The 19,097-nt window shown below is 46.2% G+C and overlaps 1 protein-coding gene across 10 annotated transcripts in view; it reads left to right on the top strand.

Annotated features, from left to right (window-relative positions):
- sox5 (SRY-box transcription factor 5) overlaps positions 1-19,097 on the top strand; it is a 471,378-nt gene that overhangs the window by 359,870 nt on the left and 92,411 nt on the right. For all 10 annotated transcript variants that reach the window (XM_038811022.1, XM_038811020.1, XM_038811021.1 and 7 more), the window contains 2 exons: positions 7,237-7,417; positions 15,996-16,168. In XM_038811022.1, coding sequence (XP_038666950.1) covers positions 7,237-7,417; positions 15,996-16,168 — 354 coding nt within the window. The remainder of the gene's footprint in view (positions 1-7,236; positions 7,418-15,995; positions 16,169-19,097) is intronic.

Here is a 19,097-nt window from a genome sequence, read left to right on the forward strand (position 1 = left end):
CTGGCCTTGTGAAGGTGCAACATAAATTCAAGTTCGCTTTTTCTCTATGTTTTAAAGCTACCCTTCCATGCACTGTTTCAGAATATCCTCCCTCCCCCAAGCCCCGCACCGGTCCCTCTGAATGAGATGACAAATTTGTATTGTGCAATAGGGTTGCATCCATCCGATTCTCTTTCCACACCGAATGGGTGCACTAAGGCACAAGGAAGTGCTGAGGGTTTTGGCCAAGGTTAGCATCATGACCAGTGCAGGTTTGGAGGGCCGAAGGGCCTGTTCCTGTGCTGTATTGTTCCTTTGTTTGTTTCCAAAGCAAGTAATTCTGGAATAGGTTGCTAGTCTGTCACTAGCGGCATATAGCTTGATGCGGCACCACTCCACATTAAGCGTGGCTGACCAGGAATCTCTCTCGTTCTTACCGCCAACCATTGGCATGTTTGGAAGGATTTTGCAGGTTGATACTCAGCCTGTTTGGCCATGCCTTGAACGCACCTTCCTTGACCATCAGGTCCTGGGGTGGGACTCGAACCCAGAGCTTCTGGCTGAGAGGCAGGGACGCTCCCCACTGTGCCAAATGGCCTTTGCATAGGGTTGCAGACTTATACTTATATTGTTGCAATATAAAGAAACACAGCAGCCAATTTTCATACATCAAGATCCCACAAATATTGCCTGAGGGGTAAATAACAGCCAGGAAAGCTGGAAGAACTCTCCCATTCTTTTCTGAATCATGCCATGTGCAGACAGGGCCTTAATTTAATCTTCTCCCCAACACCTCTGACAGTGCAGCACTCTTTCGGTACTGGATTAGTGTGTCAGATTAGATGTTTGTGCACACTGGGACGATATTTAGACTCTGAGTCAAGAAGAAGGTATGCTCCCCACTGAGCCACAACTGACAAGACTGAAAAACGAGCCATTTTTGTTTTGCTGTTCAGACTGCCCTGGCCTCACAGCTCATTTTGGACCCTCAAGCGCGGATTGAGCTTTATTCAATCGGCCAGATTAGATTCAAGCTTTGGTACCAGATGTGAAGGGACCGAGGATTCTCCCGGGGTCTCGGGGTGGTCAACTTGTTTCTCTTTGCCTCCGATACATTTCGACATTTATGGCATGACCTGCCCCCTTTACATTCCCCAACATGCACCTCTGTCACATAAACAGTTTTCATAAGATATGCTGGTTTGATCCAGGGCCTCTATGGAGGCTGCTTTTTAAAACATATTTAGAGTTCCCAATTCAATGTTTTTCCAATTAAGGGGCAATTTAACGTTGCCATTTCATCTACACTGCACATCTTTGGGTTGTGGGGGTGAGGCACACGCAGACACGGGGAGAATGTGCAAACTCCACATGGACAGTGACCCGGTGCCATGATCGAACCCGAGTCCTCGGTGCCGTGAGGGAGCAGTGCTAACCACTGTGCCACCCTGCCGCCTACCTCTACCAAGATTGTTGACCAAATTTCTGCTGCCTAACATGCACAAATCCTGTTTAACCATCAGCCCTGAGCTCGCTGACCTGCAATGGCTTCCAGTCCACCAACGCCTCAGTTTTAGAATCCTCGTGTCCAAATCTCTTCTTGCCCTTTCCTGTCCCTCTCACCTCCTCCAGCTCTCCACTGCTTTCCTCCAAATCTGACCTGCCTGCATGCCCCATAAACTTCACTGCAGTGTGGCTGGCTGAGTTTTCAGCTCTCTTTGGCCTGAGTTCTGAAATTCTCTCCCTAACCTTCTTGCTTCTGCACCCTTCTCTCCTCCTCCAAGGCAATCTTTAAAGCCAACCTCTTTTGATCTCATGTTTGATTACCTTTCTTTGGCTGGTTGTCGGTTGCTATCTAATTAATGGTCCTATGAAGAGTTGGAAGTTTTATTATATTGGTGTTATGTAAATGCCAGGCTTGTGGTTGTAGCTGCTGAATCTGTCACTGACCCATGCTGCAAGGCTAGCCTAGCTGACCCACGTAGCGATGCCTCCCAAACAACACAGCCAAGATTGGGAACTGTACACTGCTGTCTCACGGCGCCGAGGTCCCAGGTTCGATTCCGGCTCTGGGTCACTGTCCGTGTGGAGTTTGCACGTTCTCCCCGTGTTTGCGTGGGTTTCGTCCCCACATCCCAAAGATGTGCAGGCTAGGTGGATTGGCCACGCTAAATTGCCCCTTAATTGGTAAAAATGAATTGGGCACTCTAAATTTTTTTTTTTTAAATGGGAACTTGTGGACATCAGATGATTGATTTGCCCAGAGAGAATAGTCCCTTTTACGTGATGTTAATTTCTTAGATGCTTCAACATTGATGAGCCCTGTTTTTCTGTGGAACTATTTTAAATCATAAGTTAGACTCGTACAGATGTACAGCTTGCTGGCCATCAAGCACCTATCTATTCTAATCCCCTTTCCAGCATTTGGTCTCTAGCCTTGCATTCTGTGGCATTTCCTTCTTGATGCTATGAGGATTCCTGCCTCTAACATTCTTTCAGGCAGTGAGTTCCAGATTCTCACCACCCTCTGGGTGAAAAATCTTTTCTTCAAATCCCCTCCAAACCTCTGCCCATTGCCGTAAATCTCTGTCCCCTGGTAATTGACCCCTCCGCTCCGGGGAAAAGCTCCTTCATATCCACCCTATCTATGCCCCTCATAATTTTGTGCACCTCAATCAGGTCCCCCCTCGAGCCTTCGCTGCTCTGAGGGAAACAGCCCCGGCATAGCTGGGAGCACCGTTTGTGGAGAAAGAAATGTGGAGCTCCTTGTTTTTGTAGCTTTTGAGGGAGCTGGAAAATTTGTCAGTATGAGCAAACTGTGATCAGCCAAAAGTTGATTCCACTGTGCATCACTGCTGAAGACAGGGCAGAGTTCAGTTTTAACAGAGAAGAAAATAAAATTTGAAGATTGACGGCAGGAGATGCATGCTGTGCTCCATTGATTTTTTTTTATCTAGAAAGATAAAATATGTACAGAATTGTGTTTAAAGTTCTTAAAATATGCCTATGGATGCAATAGACAACAACAAAAACATTTATACAGAGCCTTTAATGTATTAAAACACCTCAAGGTGCTTCACAGGGTAATTATGAAACAATAAGATAAAAGCAGAAATAAGGATACATAACCAAAAGCTTGCGCAATGAGGTAGGTTTTAAGGTGCATCTTAATGGAGAATGTAGAGATATTTGCAGAAACACAGAATTGTTACAGCACAGAATGAGGCCATTTGGCCCAGCGTGTCTGCACGGTCTCTCCAAATGAGTAATGTACCTAATGCCGTTCTACTGCCTTCTTCCCATAACCCTCCAGATTGTCTCTTTTCGAATAATCATCTAATTCCCTCTTGAATGCCTCCTCCACAATCTCGGGCAGTGCAGCCATGTGTACCATCTACAAGATACACTGCAGGAACTCACCAAGGCTCCTTAGGTAGCACCTTCCAAACCCACAACCACTACCATCTCAAAGGATAAGAGCTTCAGGTTCATGAGAACACCAGCACCTTTTCCCTTCCAAGTCACTCATCACCCTGCCTTGGAACTTTATCACTGTTCCTTCACTGTCGCTGGGTCAGAATTCTAGAACTCCCTCCCTACCAGGTAAATAAAGGTAAAGTCACCATTGTCCTAGATGACCATAGGCTGTTTTCCTCTTTGAGGGGGAGAGCTGACTGGTGGGGATTTAACCTGCGATTAACTACACCTTAGGCAAGGTTGAGAAGGTGGCCTTCATGAATGACCTCAGCCAGTATGGGAATTGAACCCGCGCTGCTGGCCTCACTCTGCATCACGAACCAGCTGTCTAACCAACTGAATTAAACTTCCCTAACTGCACAGTGGTTGTACTGACACCACATGGACTGCAGCGGTCCAAGAAGGCCGCTTACCACCACCATCTCAAGGGCAATTAGGGATGGGCAACAAATGCTGGCCTAGCTAATGATGCCCATATCTGGTAAAAATGAATTTTAAAAAAATTCCCGACCCTAACTTCTCACTGCTTGAAAAAGATTTTCCTTATGTCGCTTTTGCTTCTTTTGCTAATTAGATTAAACCTGTGCCCTCTCCTTGATCCCTTCATGATTGTGAATAGATTCCCCCTGTCGACCCTGACCAGATCCCCTCCTGATTTTGAGCACTCTATCAAATCTCCTCTTAGCCACCGTTTTTTTTTCAATGGAAAAGAGTCTCCAATCTACCTTCATAACTGAAGTTTCTCATTCCGCGAACCATTCTCGCAAACCTTTTAGGGAGGGAATTTTAAAGGTTCCGGCTCAGACAGCTGAAGGCTTTCTCACCAATGGCAGAACAATGAAAATCAAGGTTTGCGTGAGAGATCAGAATCAGAGAGTTGATCTCGGAGGGCTGTAGGGCTGGAGCAGGTTACAGACAAAGCATAGTAAGGTCTTCAAGGAGGTTGGTCATGAGCTCAGTTGGCTAAGAGTCATGGTGCAGAATAAAGGCAAGAGTTCCGGTACAACCCCTGTACTGGCTGGTGGTTTTTGGGGCTTGCCCTGTGGGAAGGGAGTTCCAGGATTTTGACCCAGCCACAGTGAAGGAATGGCGGCGGTATATTTCCAAATCAGGATGGTGAGTGACTTGGAGGGGAATGTCCAGATGGTGGTGTTCCCATGAATCTGCTGCCCTTGTCCTTCTCGATAGTAGTGGTTGTGGGTTTGGAAGATGCTGCCTCTTGATATCCTTGTGCGTCAAGCATAGGGTGGATATTGAGATAAAGTGAGATAGCGGGTGGCTCCAGTGGCGCCCGTCCCGCTGACCTGAATGGCAGGATCCCACACTGGACTCTGTGCTTGGAATGTCAGTAGTCATGCATAAGTGAGTTCCCCTCCGGCTCTCCTGGCAGGCCAGCAGCTGAATCGTCCGCCCATCCTCAGATGACCGGTTCGATGGTTCCAGTGCTATATCTAAATACCAGTCCACGCGCACATATCACTCTCCAGCCTATCTGTCTTCACCAGACCGCGCAAGATGTCAGTACCCCAGAGGGAAACGGCTAGCAGCCTCAAGAAGAGGTCTCTTCCTCGATTTACGCACCTTCCCTCCCAAGTCCATCAACTGTGAGGCGTCCATGCCACAGACCTACTGCACCTGGAGTCTTTACCCATTCCCTCCCAGTTATCAATGTGGTATCCCTTCCATTGTTTATCTTCATCCACCTCCTTTTCCCTCTGCCTGCCATTATGATCCCTCAACTTACCGTCCCCCACGGCAGCATGGTGGCACAGTGGTTAGCATTTCTGCCTACGGCGCTGAGGACCCGGGTTTGAATCCCGGCTCTGGGTCACTGTCCGTGAGGAGTTTGCACATTCTCCCCGTGTTTGCGTGGGTTTCACCCCCACAACCCAAAAGATGTGCAGGGTAGGTGGATTGGCCACACTAAATTGCCCCTTAATTGGAAAAAATAATTGGGTACTCTAAATTTATTGAAAAAAAAAACTTACCGTCCCCCTCTTGCACAGTCTTCCTTCTGCATTGTCCCCTAGTCTTCATCAGGTCAACTTCCACTCCCACCTTGCACTCCATCCACGGTCGAACTTCGGACCTTTGGTGCGATGTCCCCATGAGTCCCGCAGCACAGTGTTGTCCAGATAGACACTGGTATGTGGCACCAGGGGGGAAGGAGACCCCTGTGCTCCCCAACCCCCTGTACTGATCTGACTCAGAGGGTCCATGGGTCCAGCAGCACGGTGCTGTCCATGAAGACCTGTCCAGCATGGAGCTGGAGGGCAGGGGCCAGTCCTCCCCAGCAGAGTGGTGTACACTGCATCAAAACAGCGCAGCACTATGGCAGAAAGACTTTGTTGCACTTGCCTCTAAGTCTTTGGCTAACTGTGGACTGCCTTGTGCACGCCAGTCTTGAACAATCAGCTGACATGATTTCCCACTGGCGTGATGCAAGATTGGAAGGCCTGATGGGACACCGTTGGGCAGCTGTTTTAATGATCATGGGATGCAAATGAATGCAAACGGGGTTCGCGCCACCTGCCAGTGGACGACCGACCCGCCAATAACCTGCCATTGGGAGAATTGCAACGTAATGTTATCTGCCGGGTTTCTGACTTTTTCGCTCCCGCTGGATTTTCTGTGCCCACCCACCACCCTGCGGGCAGGTTGGGAGAATTCTGTCCATGGTCTCGTTCGAACGATGGAGAATTTTAATGATTGCTGTAGATTCACGCAAAGATGTCAGTACTGTCGGAAATGGATCATTTTGGGTTATATCAGCACATCTTATAATCTGAGCTCATGGGGGTCAGCTACTCTTGTTTGTTTCTTTCCTAAAGATGCTAAGAGACCATTGGAAATGATTTAAAGCCTAAACCTTCTGATCTGGCATGCAGGCGACCTTTAGGGCCCACCCTATTACCCTCATCACAAAGACACCAATTTGACATGAATGACCCGACAGCCCGTCTGCAAGATGATGAAAGGGCTTTGTCACACCATGTCCTTCTGAAGTCGACCTCTCTGCTGAAAGATTGCCCTAGAACTTAACTTTTAAAGCCATATTCCATAGAGAAGCCATATTCCATATTTGGAAAAATATGTGTTCTCTCTTTTGGACTAGGTGTGGTAAAAGCTACAAAAATGATTTGGGGTTTTAAAACTGAGATTGATAGGTTCTTGTTAGGCAAGAGTCATCAGGCCTTACAGAACTGAGGTGGGCTGAATGGAGTTAAGATGCAGACCAGCCATGCTCCAATTGAATGGTGGGAAAGGCTTGGGCTGATTGGTCTATTCCTCTTATTCGTGTTCCTACGATTTCTCGAGACAGTGGGACAGTGTCTGTGTAAGAACAAAATGTTGTTTTGAGTCAAAGCCCCCCCCCCCCCCCCCCCAACCCCTGTGTCCCCATGAACTAATTGTTGTCTTATTAATCAGTCCAGGAGTGTGTGGGCGCAGCTGCGAGACGAACATTATCTGATTCAGCCACCCTGTCATGTGAACGTCCTATCTTAATTTGATGCAATTATTTCATCAACGGGATGATATCAGCAGCCTGATTAATTTATAAAGCATGTTTTTGCAACTGAATGTACCTCTTTGATTCTCATTATGTGCGCTGATAGTGGCAAAATGAGTATTTATAAAGAAGACTGCCAAATCCTCTTGTTTATTGGTTTTTGGAGCCATGAACCGCGGCATTTAATAAATACTTGCACTCTTTGCGATGAGCTCCGGCTGTTTCTGCCTTACTCACTGTGTGGGGTTTTCTGTTTCTGTTGTTTTAAGGACGAAGTGACACAGCCACTGAACCTCTCAGCCAAGCCGAAAACGTTCGACCCCACAAAGTCGCCCGCATCGCCAACCTCGCCCCAGATTCCCTCCTTGAAAACGAGCACGGGAGCCAGCCACCTCAAACCTGCCATGTCCGCCGCATTCAGTGGCCCTCCCGGTCGAATGACTTCAATAGGTATGGCACCGGCCCAAGATGCCGCCTCCTCATTAGTTTCTCGTGCCAAATCTGTGTGAGTGAATGAGTGAGCGATTGAGTGTGTGTGTGTGTGTGTGTGTGTGTGTATGTTTGTTTGCGTGTGTCTTTTTTCCAACATAACATCAGTTACCAGGTGAATGGATTTATGAGCCAGATGTTCTGCATTCCAAAAATTGATCAACTCTGCACCCGTTGTAGGGATCTGCACGACAGAGAAATGACTTGTTTAGTGTTCGAACGATGACTGCTTCCGACATGGCATTCCCTCCTCCCTCACTGCCTCCTCCTCCCCTCACCCACTCTCCCACTTCCCCTCCCTCCCTGTTGTTTAGCGTGCGAATAGTAACTACCTCTTCTGCTGCCATCTCTGCCCTATTGCTCCCCCTTCTCCATCCCTCTTCCTCTTTCCCCTCCCACCTGCCATGGCTCCACATCATGCCAGATTTAGCTTCCGATAACACGTTGCAGTCACAGCACTGGACTGCATCAGTGAACCTGACAATAAGCTTGAAAAGCAGCAAATCTCCGCTGACAATTAACTTGTATTATATGGCCAAATTCCTGGGCGTGACCTTAATGGAGGCTGGACATGAAATAACACGTTGGGAGAAAATGCAGATCAATTCTTTTCTTACGATGTCACTGCAGCTGCTATTTGCTTTTATTCGTCTTGTCAAACTGCTCGTGTACCTGTAAAAACTTGCAGGGAAGCATCCACGATAAAGGTAAAAGAATGCAGGTGGTTATTGTTCTGTTGTTACTTTTTCCCCCGCATGCTTGGAGTATGGTAGAGGAGTCACATCTTCATAAGGAAAGGATCACAGAGTAGATAGTATCATTGATGTTTTAGAGCCAGTTAAGCTGCCGCCGATATTTTTACACAACATAAATCGAAAAACTTAAATAAAGAACGTGCATTTACCTTGCACCTTTCACAACCGTAGGACATGCCCGAAGGGATTGAAGTGCTTTAGAAGTGTCAGAGTTGTTGTGACGCAGGGAGTCCAGCAGCCAATTTGTACACAGTAAGTTCCTACAAACAACAATGAGATAATCATCAGCCAATCTGTTTTAAATAATGTCGGTAGAGGGATAAATAATGGACAGGACCCCCCACCCCCCCCCCCCCCCCCCCCCCCCCCCCCCCCCCGGGGATTACCCCTCTGCTCTTCATCAAAACAGTGCCATGGAATCATTCAACCATCTCAACAAGCAGACGGAATCTTGGTTTAACATCTCATCTAAAAGTTGGCACTTCCAACACTGCAGCACTCCCTGAGTACTGCTGGAGAGTCAACCTTGATGCCCCAAGTAGGACTTGACATTAGAACTTTGTGATTCAGACTGTTAAGGTAAGAGTGGTGCCAACTGAGCCACGGCTGGCTCTGAGAGTAGACCAGGCACTGGTTTATCAAGATACATTCCTACGCAGTGGTATTATTTACAACTATGGACTGAAAAGCTTTTGGGTGGAATCTTGTGGAGGTGGCAGGGATCTCGGCCCCAGCTAGAGATCTGGTGAGACCCTCGTGGAACCTCTTCAAAAACAGATTTTTTTAAAGCACAGACCAAATTGGCTTGCACTCACAGACAAGATGGCTGCCTAATTTGCATTTCTGTATGCTCAACATTCTAACGGCCATTGAGATGGCGACAGCGTGCCTGCAAAAAAAGCCCATCAAAGACAGTGACCGCAGAGGAATGTGAATGAGCCACTTTTTTTTTGGTAAGAAGTCTTACAACACCAGGTTAAAGTCCAACAGGTTTGTTTCAAACACGAGCTTTTGGAGCACTGCTCCTTCCTCATTCACCTGAGGAATCCTCATTCACCTGAGGAAGGAGCAGTGCTCCGAAAGCTCGTGTTTGAAACAAACCTGTTGGACTTTAACCTGGTGTTGTAAGACTTCTTACTGTGCTCACCCCAGTCCAACGCTGACATCTCCACATCATCACTTTTTTTTTGTTCATGGTATGCAGGCGTCGCTGGCTGGGCCAATATTTATTACCCATCCTTAAAGGCATTTAAGAGTCAACCACATTGCTGTGGGCCTGGAGTCATATGTCAATGTAGTCACATGTTACAGATTTCCTTTCCTAAAGGACATCAGTGAACCAGATGGGATTCAAAGACAATTTACCAATGTTCATGGTCATCATTGGACTTTTAATTCCAGATTTCTATTGAATTTGACCTCCACTAACTATCCTGGTAGGATTCAAATCCAGGTCCCCCGATGATTACCCTGGGTCTCTGGATTACAAGTCCAGTGACAATACCACTACGCCACTGTCTCCTATTTCATTAGCACAGCATCCAGATATTCACCTGGGTGGATACAAACCGTCAATCCTAACCACGTGAAAAATTAGATCCTGGCGAAGAGAGGGTATTTCCATATCAGACCTAATCAAGCTACAAATCAATGGGCAATCAATGTTTGGATTACTGGTCAGTTGCCGAGGGGGGTCACCTGGCAAGCCAACTTTTTGTATGTTTGAAGACACGTTTACTCAGCACAACTCCACCCAACCTTCATGCTTCTGGGCCCTGTCTGCTATTGTTTGCCCCTCTCTCCGTGTGCGACGGACAGAGGCACAACCCAACTCCACAGCTGCCTCTCCAGAAGAACAGGCAGCTCATCAACCTGTAGATTCAAACCACGTCAATGCTGAAAGGAAAAAACCACCAAGTGAAAGCAGTCAGACCACTGGTCAGCTTGATGCCAGCTGAGTCACCAATCTACAAACTGAATGTCCTTTCATTCTTATAAAGACTCTAATTTGACCAACCTATCATTCCCCAATCTGCAATCTGTTTGCATGTTGCGTGTGTGTCTGTGTGTGGGGACTTTGAGTGTTTGTGTGTTTGTGGAAGTATTTTGTTATTTTACTTTAGATCGGTTTAAGTATAACAAAGGTAACCTCTTTCCCCGTTAAACCCATGAAAGCATGTTCTATTGTTTTTAAATGAGAACGAACAGCTAAATACACACTGAAGTGGCAAACAAACAAAGAAAACCTGCTGCCGTCAAAAGACTATTCCAACACCCTCTTCTCCTGGTCATAAAGGGATGTCAACCTGGACCGAAAGAGAAAATGCTGAAAAATCTCAGCGGTTCTGGTTGCATCTGTAGGGAGAGGAAAGAGCTAATGTTTCAAGTCCAATGACTCTTTGTCAAAGTTCGAGCTTTGACAAAGAGTCATTGGATTCAAAACATTAGTTTTTTTCCTCTCCCTACAGATGCAGCCAGACTTGCTGAGATTTTCCAGCATTTTCTCTTTTGTTTCAGATTCCAGCATCCGCAGTAATTTGCTTTTATCCTATGTCAATCTGGACTGCAGATTCAAATCTGTGGAGTTGAATTTGAACCCACAACCTTCTGATTTACAGGCATGGGTACTACCCACTGGGGCATGGCTGCTAATTGTCCAAAATAACTGTTGACCAATTAAAGAAAAGGCTGATTCATCCTCCCTGACTAAACTATATTATGTCTTGAACATTTTGTCCTGCCCGTATTGTTATTGGTCCAATAGGTTTGCAGGATGGGAGTGGGACAGGGAGATTGCTTGTTTTTCTTCTGATTCATAGTTCATTTCGAAAGAATCCACTTCCCTGCTAATTTTAGAATTTGATTCCTGCTGGAAGAATCACTCCTTGTTGTATTTAGTATCCTGGTTTCACGGGACCAGCCAGTGAGATGCTTGTCTGTTCATTTGCCGGAGTTTTGTTGGAACTTGGAAGAAGTTCAGGGCCTCCACGATGGGCTCACTTCGCTGTACTCTTGCCTCTGAGCTGGAAGGTTACGGGTTCATGTCCCGATGGAGTGCTTTGGGCATGGAAACCAGACTATCGCTCACAATGTAATACTGATGGTGGTATCTGCCACCCAGTTCTCCCTTATATCCTGAAAAAATATTTATCCCTCAACCAGCCATCACCACAAGCAGATTATCCGGCTATTATCACATTGCTGTCTGTGTGATCTTGCTTTGTGTAAAGTTGGCTGTATTTCACTTTCACTTCATTCGCAGGGTGTGGGCGTCAGTGGAAAAACCAGCATTCATTTCCCTTGAGAGGGTGATGGTGCGCTGCCTACATCAATACAACAGCTATTTTAGAGGGCAGTTAAGAGCTAACCATATTGCAGTGGGTCTAGAGTCATACAAGGACAGCAGATTTCCTTCCCTAAAGGTCATTAGTGAACCAGATGCATTCTTACAACAATCAATCATAGTTTCATGGCCACCGTTATTCCCGAGCTAATGAACTGAATTTATATACCCCAGGTGCTGCAGTAGGATTTTGACTCGTGTTCGGATTATTAGACCAGGTCTTTAACTACTATGCTATCACACCCTATCTGTGCTACATCCTATTATCTTCTTTTCATTTATTCTTCCGTGGAATGTGGGTGTTACTGGCTGGGTCAACATTTGCTGCCCATCCGAATTGCCCTTGAACTGATTGGCTTGCCCAGCCATTTCAGAGGGGCAGTTAAGCACATTGCTGTTTGTCGGAGGACGTTGATTCATGTGTGGTTGTCAGAGAACCTCAGGTGTCTGCTTTTTCGTGTTGACTGCAAGATGGTGATTTTGGTGTAGTTTGGACGTTGTCCATCGTTGTCTCAACTGGAGTTGATGTAGGATTTGGAGATTTACTCGGTGCTGAAATGTCTTTGGCTGAGGTATTGTTTTCCACAACTGTTTCCGGTATTGTCAGGTTCTCAGGTATGTACAGGTCATCACTTGGCACAGTTTGTTGCAAACTCTCAGTTAATTCTGTCTCTGGCAACCTTGTTCCAGCTGCTAAAGGTTGGTCAGCATATCGTCTCCACAGAACATTGTCCCGAGTTTGAATAGTGTCGGAGACCGGTCCTGTCTGTGCGAACACAATGGCAGTGATCCACTTCTCACTGGTGGCAGAGTTCCTTGCCAATACTTCCTGACCTTTCTGAAAATCACAACCTTCAGCCCTGTTCTCACATCGCAAAACCTGATTAGGCTACTTTTTCAAAGCTTTCACTTCAGAGGCTAGTTCTTTAGTTCATGCCCAGGCTATCAATCTGTATTTTAGTTGCCAACAGCTTCCCCTCCAGGCTGTAAAGCCTTTACCAGAATCTCATGGCACAGCCTCAGCAGTGCCTTCTCCAAACTATGGCATACCTCAGTCAGATCCTGCGTCTCACCCAAAGAGGTTTCATTCTCACTGCACTCACCCTTGTGTTTTAGGTCTTGCTTCTGGAATACAACTTCTAAACTTGCTCCTGAGGATTTCCAAAAGGGTTCTCGCCTTTCAAGAACATATATTTAGGGTTGGGTTTTTAAGCAAAGTCAGGTCATGGTAATTCTTCTTTCTGTCAGCATGTTCATTGGACTTCAGATGCTGCTGTACAGAGTGAAATAGGAAAGGAATGTTGGTGTTGCAGACTGCACCCGGAGCAGCTCCAACTCTTTTCATTAGGTCATCTGTAGCAACTCTCATCCTAACATCCCTCATGAGTCTCTGTGCTGGCTCCTTTACTCCTATTGTTGCCATTGTTCATGATCCGCAATCGTTTTGACTTGTTGAACATTGACACTTGAAGGAAGTCAGCATCTCTTTTCCCAAACTGAATGTTCGCTCCAATGAACCCGAGAGTTTCCTTATGGTCAGGCGTTTCGAGATGTGCCTCAATTTCTTGGTCCTGTGAGGTTTTGAATTTACAAAGTAAATGCGTTCCGAACATATTTACTCCAGCAGCCTGCTGCTGAGTGCCCAGTTTTCCCATATCGGGAGCAATTTCGAACCTGTGTCTGTCTTCGGGTTTCAGCTGAAATTTTATGGATTTCAATGCTCTAACCTAATTTTTGGGCTTTCTTCATTGCCAATTCCAGACAGATTGCAACTTCTAAAGCTTTCTCAAGCTTTCTGTTAACAGCTTTTCCTGGGTAACTTTGCTTCTTAACCCACGTCTATCCCGGATGGTCTTGTCCAAGGCATCTCCAAATTCACGGAATGGAGCTAATTTCTACAAAGTAGCTATGAATTGTGTGATTCACAACCTTGTTGCTCATGTGTATGGAACCTGAGGGTTTTGCTGAGAGATAGCCTGTAATTTTCTCTCCATTCTCACCATAAGTTCTTGAGCCTAGTTTTTGTGGTTGCACCAGATTTCACAGGACATTGAAAGATATTCCGCCCAATCATACTAAGGAACGTCGGCACTATTATGTCCGCCGCAATTTTTTTCGCCTCAACAAAGTATTCAAATCTTTCAGTGTCTGAGCTCCAGTGCTCAGTGCTTTCATCATACCTTGGTGCCAAAAACTCCTGCCATTTTACTATGGGAACGGCGTGCGTAAGTACAATTGTGCCACAAATTTTTTAGCACTACTACTTTAAGATACCCCTGAGTTCAGCCTTTTTCCTCCCGAGTTTGGAACACCTGCAGCTCTAATGTATTATTGCAGGGTATTTGTGACCTGACCTGCTATTCACAGTAGAAGGTGATGTGTTGGGCAGGCTGGGTCTATTTGGACTGCGTTTAATGCAGTGTAGCAAAAGACAAACTTCCAACACTTGATGATATGCAACACGGTTTTATTTAACATCTAACTATTTTACATGTTCAACTGTGGGTTGACACTATGCTGACTTGACTGGAGACCTATGTACTAGCCTGACCAGACTTACTGACTACCACATGGTGTTTGCACTGGCTATCCTCACGAGCTGTCTCAGAGGCTGGATCCCGAGAGCGGGAAAACTGGTGCCCTCTGGCGTTATAGTAGTCGTGTCCTGTCTGGTGATTGGCTGCTGTGTTCTGTGTGCTTACTGGTCATCCTGTGTGTCAATCATTGCCTGTCTGCACTCCATTATATACATGGATGTATATTATGACAGAAGGAGCACTGTTCCAGACTTTCTGGGCAGAACATATAGCAAGCTTTTTTTGATGCAATTTTCACCAAATTCTTTGTTTAAAGTTCGGTTCCTTCGATGATTGCTGCTAATATTTAGCACCCTTCCGTCACTAGCTTTGGTGTAGCGAAGATTTTAGCCTCAGAATCCTTTTTAGGATGTCTACACACGGATTGCTGGTTTTTAACATTTTTGGGGGGAAGTCTGCCAGTGCAGTTTGGACCTCCTCGTCGGCAGTTTATTTGTGGTATTTTCAAAGGATAGGCTAGCTGACCACGAAGGTACAAACAAACAAGAGCTTTCTTCTCTACAGGCTGCTAGACTAGACTAACCGTGAGCCTGCCCAAATCGCCAATGATGTCAACAGTATGTCACATGATCAAACTCTTAAAGTGACCTTGTTCCAACTAGGAACAAACATGAATACACAACAATGCCCCCAGAAGATTAGCCTGACCCTCTGGATTATTATAATCCGAAAACATTTCCATTATCTCACCATCTACCCACAGTACATCCTACATTGCAACAATGACAACACTTTATAAGTACTTGATTGGCTATAACGTGGTTTGGGGCATCCTGAGATTGCAAAAATAAATGTATATTCTTTCTATAATAACACCCATCTGTTGAACGTTTTTAAAATTCATGATAGTTTAAAACCCATTGACTGTACTCAATTTGCACTCATAGAACATAGAACAGTACAGCACAGAACAGGCCCTTCGGCCCTCAATGTTGTGCCGAGCCATGATCACCCTACTCAAACCCAAGTATCCACCCTATACCCGTAACCCAACAACCCCCCCCTTAACCTTACTTTATAGGACACTACGGGCAATTTAGCATGGCCAATCCACCTAACCCGCACATCTTTGGACTGTGGGAGGAAACCGGAGCACCCGGAGGTAACCCACGCACACACGGGGAGGACATGCAGACTCCGCACAGACAGTGACCCAGCCGGGAATCGAACCTGGGACCCTGGAGCTGTGAAGCATTTATGCTAACCACCATGCTACCGTGTTGCCCCAACTCCCGTGTGAAAATTCAAGACTACCAAGTACCTTAATGGGATGTTGAGCTATTTGGATCAGGAAGTTCATAAATGTCTTTGCCACTCTGCACTGGGTTTCAGCTAGGGACTGTAATTGGCTTCAGTGCTCCTGGACTAGGAGGAGATGCGCAGTTTGTTCAGGTTCCCAAATCCTTGTTGTTATCCAACAACATCTGCTGGGAAGTGACGAGATGTGGGCATGAGGTTAACACAAGGATCTTGGTTAATTGTGATGTACCTCGTAGTTGAATAGCAGGTCAAAGCTCAAAGCCCGGGCCCACATAGCAAGAGCAGATGAGACAGTCGATTCATGAGAACCTTGAGACTTTTAGGTGAAGGAGGAAATTGAAAGCGCTTTTAAAAAAAGAAATTATTGACTCTTCTTAACTTGCCTCGAAGGTTTATGTTTCTTAACTTGGAGAAAGCTGGTGTTCCTTAAAAAATGGTAACTATTTTGACTTCATCTATTGTCAAACCTTAAGCATTTGAGCACAAACCCATGATGCTTCACTTCATCATCTTAGGTCGATTCCATGAACTTGCCAGTTTTTAATTTTCCCTCCCCCCCCACCCCCCACCTCCTTTCTATCCAGACATCCTCTCCTCCATCACATCCTCGGGTTACTTAAACGACCACGACGCGGTGGCGAAAGCAATCCAAGAAGCCCGGCAAATGAAAGAACAGCTTCGGAGGGAACAGCAGGCGCTAGATGGGAAGGTTGCCGTCATCAACAGTCTGGGGATAAATAACTGCAGGATGGAAAAGGTCAGTTTGCATGCCTGGATTTCCGAGTTGTGTGATTCATTTTTATCGGGAGCCTTGTTCATTTTATTGCAGGATGGCTGCCTTTAGAGGGACAATATGCCTTTTATTGAGAGGGCCAGGCACTGTCTCAGTGCTCACAACCCCTCCCTATTCAGTCTCATTAAATGAAATTTAGCATCTGATTTAGATGAAGGGACACTATTTTTAGCACAAAGGCATCAGAACCGATGGGAGTTCAGAAAGGGCCAGCATTAACTTTGTTTACTTATTTGCAGGAAAGCATAGCCTAATTTAGCTTGTAGTTTTTAATTAAGTTTGTTCACGCTTTGCACCAAGTAACAGCATTATCATTTACAGTGCAGATCGGGGATTTTGTAAAGCATACAACAGCCTATATTATATATTATTGCTTTTATTTTTGCAACATTGGGTCTTTTCTTTTAAATAGTGTGTATTTTAAGCAGAGGCAAACAAATATAATTCTCGTTGAGTGCCACGCCATGCTGGAGCAGTCCTCAGTATTGATATCCCACATGAATGCAAGAAATGGCACATTAGTGCTCTGTTCAAATAATTATTGACCTGTCGCAGATTGGGGTTTTAATACTGTTTGCAGCCATTAAAAAAAAAATCAGTGAAAGAAGAAGCACACGAAACACAGGATACTATATGCTACTTGCGAGGTTTAGGGAATGCAAAATTAAGGTCTGGGCATCACAAAGAAGGAAAACTTTTTGGGAAAGATTTAAATAAAAGTCAAGACTGACAAATCTTCAATTGTATTTCTGTAAATGTATTTAAGTTCTGCATGTTGATTTTTAATGTATTCCCAGAATGTGGGCATCACTGACAATGCCAATATTTATTGCCCACCTCTTATTGCCCTTGACAAGAGGGCAGTGAGTCACCTTCTTGATCTTGAACCGCTGTAGATACGCCCCCAATGCTGTTGAATCGGGAATTCCAGGATTTTGCCTTGCCGACAATGACAGAAAAGTCACCCACGTGCAGGTTGGGGCGGTGTGTGGCTTGAAGGGAAAAGCCGACGTTCCCACTATTCGGATATTTGTCGCGGTTTATCGCTTCCTGCTAAGATCAAGCGTGAGAACAGGTGCAATGCCTGTTCTTGTCAGCTTGGATCTGGTATGCCCCATGTGTGGGTACCATGAATTGAACTGTTTTTTTGGTGGAAGCAAGGAAATGGTTTCGGGGCTTGGCCCATTGGCTCCTCGCATCGTCCGCGTAACTCTGAGAAAGGAATAAATTATTGTAAAAATTGTAAGTTTGTTACAGCTGTGTGACTTGCTCGATCATTTGGATTTGGGTTTTTTGTCTCGTGTGCCGAGGTACAGTGAAATATCTTGTTCTGGGTACTGTCCAGACAGATCTTTTCATACCTGAAAATACATAGGACATACGATAAATACAATAAATGTGGGCAGCACGGCAGCACAATGGTTAGCACTATGGCTTCACAGCACTCGGGCCCAGGTTCCATTCCCGGCTTGGGTCACTGTCTGTGCGGAGGCTGCACGTTCTCCCCGTATCTGCGTGGGTTTCCTCCGGGTGCTCCGGTTTCCTCCCACAAGTCCCGAAAGATGTGCTGTTAGGTAATTTGGACATTCTGAATTCTGCCTCTGCGTACCCGAACAGGTGCCGGAATGTGGCGACTAGGGGCTTTTCATAGTAACTTCATTGCAGCGTTAATGTAAGCCGACTTGTGAGAATAAAGATTGTTATAAAAGAAATCCACTATGCAAATACATAGGCATAGACATCGGGTGAAGCATACGGAGTGTAGTGCTACACAGTAGAGAAGATGCGTGGAGAAGTAGTTCAGTCCATAAGAGGGTTGTTAGGAGTCTGGTAACAGCGGAGGAAAAAGCTGTTTTTGAATCTGCTAGTGCGTGTTCTCAGACTTTTGTATCTCCTGTCCGATGGAAGAGGTTGGAAGACAGAATAACCCGGTTGGGAAGGGTCTTTGATTATGCTCTCGCAGCGGGAGGTGTAGACAAAGTCAATGGATGGGAGGCAGGTTCACATGATGGATTGGGCTGTGTTCATGACTTTGTAGTTTCTTACGCTCTTGGGCCGAGCAGTTGCCACACCAGGATGTGACGCAGCCAGATAGGATGCTTTCTTTGGTGCATCTTGATGCACGATCAATTGTACAAAGACTAAGGCTGGATACAACTATGGCTTTATTGCAGTAAGATGTGTGGCCTCCCACAACAGCTGGCCAAATGGCTGCTGAATAGAGGACACGCTCCTCCTACTGGGCGGAGCCAGCAGGCAGGGGCTACCGGCGAACCTGTAGTACAGGTCCTACCTTACATCACCTAATACAGGTGTAACAGTGGTTTACCACATTCACCCCGTTAAAAATGAATCCGGCGGGGGTGGTGGAGAACTATACACAGTAGTGAATTTATGTACAGTGTTTTATCAAGGAAAAAAAAATGTCCTTTGAAAGTCCGGTGCCAGTTAGAGATTCAACAGGGCTGGTGCCTTGACGTTCCGCTGGGAGCGACGATGTTGATGCTGGCGATGTCGATGCTGGCCTGATGTTGGATGACTCCGGGAGTGTGCCGAAATCCTCTTCATCCTCTGGCATGGGCAGGGGAAGGAGGGATGGTCCTGGTGGGGTGAATGTTGGGAGCGCCGGGGGAGGGGAGGGTGGTGCCGGGCCGGAGAAGTGTGTTTGGGTGGAACCTGCTGGTGCCAGGTCCCTGAGGGAGACAGTATCTTGGTGGCCGTTGGGGTATGCCACATAGGCATATTGGGGTTGGCATGGAGCAAGTGCACCCTATCCACCAAAGGGTCCGCCTTGTGGAGTCGGACTTGCCTACGGAGCAGGGCCGGTCCTGGAGCTGCGAGCCAAGTCGGGAGTGACCCCCTGGATGTGGACTTCTTGGGGAAGGCAAAAAGA

The sequence above is a fragment of the Scyliorhinus canicula genome, chromosome 11, assembly GCF_902713615.1.
Source record: "Scyliorhinus canicula chromosome 11, sScyCan1.1, whole genome shotgun sequence".
In the NCBI taxonomy this organism is placed as follows: Eukaryota; Metazoa; Chordata; class Chondrichthyes; order Carcharhiniformes; family Scyliorhinidae; genus Scyliorhinus; species Scyliorhinus canicula.